The sequence below is a fragment of the Macrobrachium nipponense genome, chromosome 18 (genome assembly GCF_015104395.2).
Source record: "Macrobrachium nipponense isolate FS-2020 chromosome 18, ASM1510439v2, whole genome shotgun sequence".
In the NCBI taxonomy this organism is placed as follows: Eukaryota; Metazoa; Arthropoda; class Malacostraca; order Decapoda; family Palaemonidae; genus Macrobrachium; species Macrobrachium nipponense.
In genome coordinates this window covers 46,548,896-46,559,410 of record NC_087211.1, presented here as the reverse complement: position 1 = coordinate 46,559,410, position 10,515 = coordinate 46,548,896, and the positions used below count along the sequence as shown (strand labels likewise).

Genomic DNA, 10,515 nt, shown 5'->3' with positions numbered 1-10,515 from the left:
GTTTCATACTTTGTGAAGTGAAAATTATGATTTGTAGGGAAATAAAAAAAAGATTTCTAATGAATTTATATAATTCTGTACATTCTATAAAATTAGTTTCATTTACAATAAAAGAAAAGATTCCCAAAAAAATGTATACTTAATATAAATTGCATTGTTATAGCTCGCAGCGCTCTCTCTCTCTTCCTCTCTCTGTTCCTCATGTTCCTGAAATATATATAAAAAAATAATTAGTTTTGGAGTAGTCCAATCAATTAAGTAAAAGCAAAACAGAAAAAGAGAGTAACCAAAATTAATTAGCAAATGAGGCTGCAGAAACAGAAAAATGGAATGATGGCAAGAGAGGACTAAATATAAATGTACAAGGAAGCTTAAGGGACTTGAATAAGCAGTATATGCTGCAAGGAAAGAAGTATCCATGTGGATGTTGTAGGAAAAACATTGGTCAAACTTTTCACAGAGTAACATCAGATATAAAAGATGTTATAGATGTTCAGGATTACAACACATATAGAATAGAAATTTTCAGTACTAAAATGTATATGAACTTCAAATAGGGAAGAGATAGAGGTGTAGGGGAAAGACCTTAGAACATACTGACATATCTGGTAACTTAGGGGGACACTGGACTGAGAAGCAGACTGGTAGGGCAGTATGAAAGATTAGCAACAGACTAGTTGAAGTACAAAAATATTGTAACATACTGGTAAATACAGGCAGTCCCCGGGTTACGACGGGGGTTCTGTTCTTGAAAATCATCGTAAGCCAGAACATCGTCAAAAAATCCTTAGAAAACCTTACTTTTAATGCTTTGGGTGCATTAAAAACTATGTAAACTGCATTCTTATGGCATTTTTCATTAAAAAAAAAAAAAAAAAAAGAACCTTCAAATATTGATTACTTTGCATTTTTGGTGTCATATTTTTCACTGCCAAGTGAGCGTTTGTAGGCGTCGTAACCCTGGAAATAATGTCTGATGAATAATAATTGAAAAGCGTCGTAACCTTGGAATGTCGTAAGCTGAGACCGTTGTAACCCGGGGACTGCCTGTATAAGTATGTATCCAAATAATAGAAGTATACTTCTGTGAACTAAACAATAGGATATGTCACAAGAGGTGCTCACTGAATAAGAGCTTTCTCTATGCCTGAAATTAATTGCTAGAGCAAATGAAGCAGTAAAGGGGATTGAGCGAGCAGTAATAGAAATAATTGTGCTGCAGTATGGATGAAATGGAAATATTGAGGCTACTGGTAAATGAAAACTCCTTAACACACTGTGAGACTTATGATAGGTATAATCAGGTCTGTTCTACTTTATGCAGCAGAAACATGGTGCTAAGGAAAATCAAAAAGATTTAAAGGTGTGACCACAGACTCCCAAGATTCACAGAATGGGCATCATGGGAAGATTGTATGGAGAAGATACAGAGTAGGGAGACGGGTAGGTGTGAGAAATTGTAACCTTTCCTATTATTATTATTATATATTATATAAAGGATTAACTTATCCAGACCTCTGAGCCTAACATGCTCTTCTCAAGCTGGTTTGTAACCTTTCCTAGAATGCTGTGTCCTGATCTAACCAGACCTTACCTTCCTAACTTAAAAGTGTACTGCCATGACCTCGCTGGACATCCCCGCAACACTGAATGTCCCTGTCTCCCTACTCTGCATACTACCTGATTGCATTGAAAATACATTACTGGTATAAAGACATGGTAACAAGAGGCTGCAAAAAAAAAATCTAAATGACAGAGATTGTTTGGACATCTAATCCCTTACAGAGGAAAGTTGATGTACTAAGTTTATTAGGTAAATCTATATATGAAGAAGCAAAACAGTACAAAACATTATAAATTATTAACCTGGACTTTGAACCTGGTAGTATGTTAAAAGCTTCATAGAAAGAGCAACCTTCCCAGCTACATGGAGAACTACTACTTTTGACAGTTTTCAGTAACAATAAATGCATCATATTATGTTTGCAGAAGCTGGAGAGAGATGTGTTCAATGGCTAAAAACAGACAGGCCTCAAAGGTTATGAAGATTTGGATAAACGAAGAAGAACAAAGTTGGTTAGAAGAGATATGTATGGGGATATGTTCCAGAACCCCTTATGACATGTTGCAAATTTCAAAGTAGAAAAAAGACAGGTCTCACAAATGCATCATATCATCTTACACCTCAAAGTCTGTTCTTTGATGCATTCCTAACATTTCTGTAACAGTGGTAAATGTTTCCTTATTTTAAAAATATGTCAAAAGCAGATATTATGGCAACAACAATAATGTGTACAATCCAATGAAACTCTGAAACCTTGAAAACTGTGGGCCTACTTTTCTACTAAATGTTTGCAATTAGGTAACCATTTTTTCCAAATTATCAAACATGTGGGCCTACTCTTCTACTAAATGTTTGCAACTAGGTAACCATTTTTTTCCAAATTATAAACAATGCTTATACATACTACAATGGATGGCCCCCTTATTCGCGGGGGATGAGTACCAGACACCCCCATGAATAGCTAAAATCTCCGAATACTTAAAACCAGTCTTAAAAATGCTTAGAACTGCATATTTTGTTACTTCAAACACAAGAAAAACCTTCTAAGAATGCTTAACCCTGAATATTTTAATAGTTTTATCACAAAAAATGCAGTCTCATAAAATTGGTATGAAAATAGTAATTAGTGAATATTTCTCAGTGAAAATTACCGTGAATAGGCAAGTTTTCCACGAATAATGGGTAGATATGATCCATAGAGAAACACAAATAGGTGAGAACACAAAAACATGGGTCCACTGTATTAGTTAAACTAAACAATATATGGAGAGGTCAGAATGTGTAAAGGAAAATAACATTACAGCACTGCCATTAAATCAACAAGATAGGTTAAATTTAAAATACCAAATTCTAAAGTAATTTGTATTCATCACACTGAAACAACTATTTATAATACTTAAGCTTTTTCCATGAGCTATTTCTAAAATTAATACTTAATAATGATAATAAAAATGCATTCATTGTAATCAGAACAAAATACATATGTGAAATTATCATTATTAAAAATAAGGCATTATACATGGGTACTCATCAGCTAATGACAGGGAAAGCAGGGGTGAGAGATATTTCTTAAGTCTAAGCTTAAAAGATAAACCAAAGGTTGACTGAATTAGACTGGATACTTTCTTGTCTTTAAGACACTTCAGGAAATACTTCTACACAGAAAAATGGAAGTGAAGAAGACACCACAAAACAAAAATGTAGATACTGACTTGCAAGTTCACTGAATATTCTGAATTCTAAAATAAAAGAATTAAAGTATTTAAAAAAAATATACCCTTTACAACATTCTATTTAAAATAAAGTAGTGCTTCCAATAACAAAAAATCAAACACTAATTAGATTCTATTTTAGCTCAGAAAAATGACACTTTAGCTTGGCAAAATGGGTCTTGCTTTAATTTTTATACAACCCTTGTTTTTTAAGAGTTCATTACAGAACTGCACACACAAAGATATATCTTTACCTAGGTTATGAAATGCTAGTATCTACTATATGCGTCCAACTTCTTTCAACTTTGCAATCAGTGTGTCCACATCCTCTACTTTTATACCAGCAGCTCTTGCAGGAGGATCTGAGACATCTACTACATCGAAGTGAGGTGTGGTGTCCACTCCAAGGTCTGCAGGCTTCATCTTGGCAATCTTCTTTTTCTTAGCTTTCTGTACAATAATGTATTAGTTAAAAGGTTAATTTACAAATAATAAATATCTTACAAAAAATAAATATATCTGAGGTTGAATTAAAAAATAATATCTGAGTGTGAAATAATTATATCTGAGGTTTTTAATTTATAAATATCTGACAGTGTGTGTCATCTGGATAACCTTCTGCTTGGCTTCCTGTAAAATATTGCAGTCCCAGAAAGGCAAGTGAATCTACAAAAAAATACAAAATTATGTTTGACAGTGCTTCATCTTAGCAATCCCTTATAAATACTATATATTATTTTGCTTTCTGAAAAATAATTAAAGTTCTAAGGCCAGATCATTAGACAAAAAATAATTATTTGACAGTGTACAAACTTAATGAATTGTCATGTTGACTGTCGGTTACTTTTTGAATATTTCTTATAAAAATTTATTTTCAACTACATCCTCTGACTCATTCCAAATTATGCTTCACTGTATTACTTGAAAAAATTGTTTAAATAGCAAAAACAGAGTAGTACCTGTGTTTAACAAAAAAACCATGCTTTTAAGGATTCACATAAGTTCCCTCTCCCCAAATTTGCCTTGGTGATGATAACTAAAGCATTTATGTTAAAACTTCCATCCTGCTGTCATTTTCTATATTCTTAAAAGTCCTGCCTCACAAGCTCAGCCAGATAATCATCTTTATGATAAAACACATCTTAGAATTGAGTGTTATCTCTGTATATGATAATTACTCAACCTTTCAATCTTGTTAAAAAATAATTATGATCTCTTGTGATTGACATGACAAAATGCTACTCTCTTATGAGATGACTATCTAGACTCTTACTTGCTGAAATTTAACCTAGGCAATTGGAACCAGATGCAAAATGGGCTCTCTTTCTGCTCTTTCATGATTAATGAACTTTCTACCTATACAGGCAGTCCCCAGGTTACGACGGGGGTGCCATTCCTGAGATGCGTTGTATAAACCCCGAAAATCGTTCGTAAGCCGGGCAACATCATACTTTTAATGCTTTGGGTGCATTAAAAACTATTAAACTGCATTCTTATTGCATTTTTCATCAAAAAACCTTCAAACATTGATTAATTTGCATTTTTGTTGGTGTCATATTTGTTCTGCCAGATCAGTGTTGTAGGCATCGTAACCCTGGAAATAATTTCTGATGAATATAATTGAAAAGCGCCTTAACCTCGGAACGTCTTAAGCCGAACCCGTCGTAACCCAGGGACTGCCTGTACTATTATTTTTTAGTCCAGGCCCCTTATCTATTCCCATTCCATGATTTCCTTGGAATTCTTACTAGTAGATTTTTGCTTATTCGAGGAGTAAGCCTACAAACTAGTACTTTGTTGTTGTTCTTGTTGGGGGGGGGAGAGGTAGAAAAGGTCTATGAAAGAGCTATAAAGTTGTTTTGTGTTAAGTTAAATATGGTACAGGTATTTTACGATAGGATATTAATGTTTCTTTATTAGAATCTTTATTAGAATAAAAATGCAAAAAACAATTTACAAGCTAAAAAGTACAGAAAAATTATTTCTAATAAAACATGGCATATTTATTTTAATTTTCATTGGTGAAACAAGGCTCTATTTGACTGAACGTAGATTTTAGCACATTTTAACTTACGTTACAAGTTTGGAATATGAAAAATTTTTCATAGCTAACAAACCTGATGTCTTAACAATAGGATAATCTTCTAGCCCTAGCTGGAAAACCGGTAAAAACGATCAAAGATTGTAAAACAAGTAATTTGTAGCATCTGGGAACTCATGCATATAACTTATGCACAAGAAGAAAATCTTGCACACATCCCGAGCAAGCTGGAGGTCAGATCTCACCCGTGGTTTTCTGAAGTAAACATGACATCGCAGAGCAAACCTCCTCCAAGTAGATTATCTTTCCAAAGCATTCAGCAACAAACTTCTGAATTTTGTGGGCCGCTTCAAAAATTATCTCAGTTTTCACTTTAAGACCCAAGTGATTTACTGGTTTAATGAGTGTTTATATTAATGGTTTACGCTGTTAATTAACACAATACTCTTATTTATGAGTAGTCAAACAATCTCTTTCTTTTTATGCCCTCATCAGAAGCTACCCGTCAGGTAACAAATGTATGTTACAGGAAACCATACATCCATAACAATTTGGACTTCTCCTCTCTTCTTCACCTTTAACTGTTATGCAATTTGATTATCAACTTAAAATCATGAGCATTTTGTATACACATAAACTATGGCATTTACCCATACACCTCTCCCACAGCATCAATACACTCACTTCTCAAGTTTTTGCTTAAACTGATTTTCAGTCCTCTCTTCTCCATTCCACTTGTTCATCTTTTATTACAGTTCACTTTTATCTAAAAAATACACTGTCAACCAACAGCTGTTTGAATAAACCATGGTTACAAAGACAGACAAGCAGAGTTACCAACATCTCAAAACCCATAGAATTCATAAAATAACGACAAGAAAGTACAAAAGTCTTTCGGAAGCGATGAAAACGAAGTTCATCTGCGCCAAAGAAAACAGTCAAAATATGTATACACTATTTGCTGTGAGAGAGGTTTACCTACTGCCTAAATACCACTTTGCTGCTTTTACCAGTGACCCACCAATCAGCCTGGGAAGACCAGTAGCACTACATACTGGCTGAAAAGTCCACAAGGGTAGTACTACTTGTTTTTGATCAAGCCAATCTTGTGTTGACACAAGCATCCCATAAGAATCTACAACTATTTTACAGAATAAACTATTTAAAGTAATTATTGGGTTTGCAGAACATCATCTAATATTACAAAAAAAAAAAAAAAAAAAAAAAATTTCAAACAAAATTTCCTAAGCTTCAATTTACCATGATATTTGGCAACGTTGCATATCTTGGTTCATTGAGACGCAGATCTGCAGAAACTACAGCTGGTAATTTCACCTTGATAGTTTCTAGACCACCATCTATCTCACGGACCACCTCTATTTCACCATCTGTCTTTTCAATCTGAAAATTAAGAGAATATTTTCCACTGTCAAAATCTGTACAATTTAAAAGTAAATATTTTTCACTGTCAAAATCTGTACAACTTTTGTTGTTCTTAACCCTGGTCTCCAAACCCTCCTGCATTTGACACAATAAAGGATAAATTTTAAAGTCCTCCTGGGGCATACAGTACCCTGTGTTTTGTTTAAAAGGAAATCATCACCTTTTTCTCCTTTTTAATTAACTTAGAATTTTAATTATTTTTTTGCTTTTAGTGGATACTTTATGGATTTGCTTCAGCAGAACTGACATCACCACTTCTGTAGCTGGTTAGGGGGTATAAAAAATGTTAAGTAGTAACAACTAATAAAACTGTGTAAATAGTGGGAGCATATTCTTTTGATGAACTTGACACAAAATAATGCATTATGAGAATGAAGGCTGTGGAAGCAGTGAACATTTTAATGAGTTACATAGTCACTCCACCAAGCACTATATGAAAAATTCTGAAATAAAACCCAATCAATTGTAATTTTTGGATTTCCTTAATATTTTTAACATTGTAATGTATTTTCTATCTTCCAATACAGTAAAAACTGAATGCGTAAATAGATTATGCATATAAGGGTCAACTATACATTGAATGCTGATGAGGGGAAGTTTTGCTATCCATTGTATAAAAACAGTTATTCCATTCCATTCTTTCATATGACAGTGGGGCTTGGCTAAATTTTCTTTGCCTTTGACAAGTTTACATGATTCATCTGAGTTATTATTCCATCCAGACCCATTTGAAAATCAGCAGACAATAAACTAAAAATATATCTTCAATGTTTATGAAAATTTTCAAATACGTACATTACACAGAAGCATCAAGTATGAACTCTTAATTCTTTCAACTGTGATCACAGAGACCAACACTTGATACGAACATTACAGCAGAAGCATAACTTTTCTATGAACATTTACAATGTCAAGCATAACCCAATATCACACGGGACAAGCAAACTTTAAGTTATCAACACAGAAAGGAATAAATACCTTTGAAGCAAAAGTAGCTTGTGGCCAGTCTAAAAGAGCAGCAGTCATCTGAGCTGTAGCATTAGTGTCATCATCAATAGCTTGTTTACCAACAATAACAAGTTCTGCTCCTTCCTTCTCAGCTAATTTGGCTAAAATCTTGGATACATGAAGTGGCTCTAATTTTTCCATTTCTTTCGCTGGCACCTCTACATGAATGCCCCTATCGGCACCCATGGCTAATGCTGTTCGAATAGTTTCCTGAATTTTGGAGGAAGGAGATTATTATTATTAATTATCATTAAGTGATTTAACCAAACCACTGAGCCATCTCTTAACTTATAAAAACAGCTCACAATTTTTTTTAATGAATTGGAGCAAAACAGTAAAAGCTAAAACAGCTAGGTAGAAGGAAACAAATAAAGTAGGTCACAGGGTACAAAGCAACAAGGCCCCAGTTACCAACAGTGCTTAACTGTGCATTATTTTAACAAATGAACACTTACTTCTCTTAAAAAGCACGATAATCATGTTACAGAGATTTTTCTACATTTTCAATGTACATGTTTTACATAATTTACCAGATTATAAACAACACAACATTTGAATGGAGTTTTGTCTAAAAAGAAATAGTAGCTTATTTGGATGGTTCATATATTCAGTGTAAATGAGACTGTGGAGTCTTTGACAAGTGTTCTGAATAGAATTCTACAGTTGGGGATACTACTGTGTTTAAAAAATGTTTGCAGGTATAAGTGCATAAGGAACATGAATAAAAGAAGGATGGTAAGATTAGTTCAAGAAAAAAAGGACAAGAAAGAACTGCAGAAAAGTATATCATAGGAAGATGATGGCATCAAAGATTTTCTTAGGATAAAGATATGTCCCAACAAAATATGCAGGGGAAGTCCACACTAGTTTATACTGTAAGTTAAAGTACATTAGTATCAAACCTATGGATCAAAATACCAGTGTCTTACCATAGCTTGAGATTTAAGGAAATACTTCATGTGGCAGAAGAACCACGGAGATTATAGTAGTGATAAAAATTGGGTGTACTCTATAACCATATTTGAAAGAGGGAAAATGAGTAAATGTATAAGAAATGTTATTAAGCAACACATCTCAGAAAAATTTTAGAATGCAAGAGAGATGCTGTCAGAAGACTACACAATTTGATTCCTACATGCATTTTGAAGGGTTATTAACACTGGGAAGTATAAGAAAAGAAGACCTTCACATGGAATGGGATAGTAGAAAGAGAAATGTTTGTAGATGGACTGCTGAGAATGAATGGAGGGCAATTTCTGAATACCATTGGGAACCTACAAATTATGCTACACTGTGATGGTTAGAGTAACTGCATGGCTGACTTGGATGTGTAAAATATGTATGCAGTAAAAATACGGAATAGCAATTGGTCAAAGATAATAGTCCCTTAGTCAAAGGGTAAGGTGATGAAACACTGCCACCTATTAATTGTATGCCCATAAAATGGAAGGTGTAAGGCAGTTTGTTTTAAAAAAAAAAAACAACGATCATGACTGATGGGTTTGGGCGAGGAAAATGTGTGGATCCCGGTATTTGTTGTGAAAAAGTTGACCGAGAAGGAAAAGCTTTGGGTTTGGGCAAGGAAAATGTGTGGATCCCAGTATTTGTTGTGAAAAAGTTGACCGAGAAGGAAAAGCTTGAAATTTTAATATAGTAAAAATACCAGAAATCATGCAGTGATGAAAATGATATTGTAATGATACAATTAAGTTTGTTCATACTACCTGGCAGATATATATATAGCTGTATTTTCCGAGTCCGACAGAATTTTAAACACTTACGACACACGCAGTGGGAGTCAGGTGGTTAGTACCCATTCCCGCCGCTGGGAGGCGGGTATCAGGAACCATTCCCATTTTCTATTCATAATTTTATTTCCACTGTCTCCTTAGGGGAGGTGGGTGGGTACTTGATTATATATATCTGCCAGGTGGCAGATAAAGTATGAACAAACTTAATTGTATCATTACAATATCATTTTGTTCATGAAACTTACCTGTCAGATATATATGTAGCTGAATCCCACCTTTGGTGGTGGGAGTAGACAGAATAGAAGATTTTAGGAAACATATATATGCAGATAATTGATATCTTGGTTCCTTACCTGTTAGCATAGCTGGCTTCGTGGTTACTGCCACGTAAGTCTGCTTTTGCTACTAGAGTTGCCAGCGAGGTAGAGACCTATATAGCTGGTGCACTCCAGATGATCTGTCAACAGGGGCGAGACCACGACGTGACTAGACCATTGACCATACAATGAGGGCAACGAAATAAAACAAAACCACCTGGCATAGCCTACCAAAGGTATCCCACTAAGACTAAGCTAATGGAAGGGAGATCCGCCCCAGGCGGTCAACCCCACAACCATAAACACAAGTTAAAAACTCACCTAACCATTAAAGGATAGGATGAGTGCTACCTCCTGCCCCCAAAACAGTGTCTGCAGCGACGTATGGTCCGAGCGAGTAGCAATTTTCGTATGTTGCTTTCACCTCCCTCAGGTAGTGTGAAGCGAACACCGAATTGCTTCGCCAATAAGTGGCGCTCAAAATGTCTTTGAGTGCCATATTTTTGTGAAAAGCCACCGAGGTAGCTATAGCCCTCAACTCGTGGGCTTTCACTTTTAGAAGCTTCATATCTCTCTCACTACACTTTTCATGAGCTTCCTTAACCGTACTTCTTAAGAATGCAGTGCGTTCTTTGACATTGGAAGATCCGGTTTCTTCACCAAGCACCACAAGTTCTCA

The 10,515-nt window shown here is 34.8% G+C and overlaps 1 protein-coding gene across 1 annotated transcript in view; it reads right to left on the bottom strand.

Annotated features, from left to right (window-relative positions):
• Positions 1-53: 53 nt before the first annotated feature.
• Positions 54-10,515, bottom strand: part of LOC135197020 (electron transfer flavoprotein subunit beta-like) — an 89,232-nt gene continuing 78,770 nt past the window's right edge. The window contains exons 3-6 of the mRNA XM_064223924.1: positions 7,739-7,978; positions 6,578-6,718; positions 3,531-3,726; positions 54-207 (exon numbers count right to left, since the gene is read on the bottom strand). Of these exons, the coding sequence (XP_064079994.1) occupies positions 3,556-3,726; positions 6,578-6,718; positions 7,739-7,978 (552 nt within the window). The 3' untranslated portion in view covers positions 54-207; positions 3,531-3,555. The remainder of the gene's footprint in view (positions 208-3,530; positions 3,727-6,577; positions 6,719-7,738; positions 7,979-10,515) is intronic.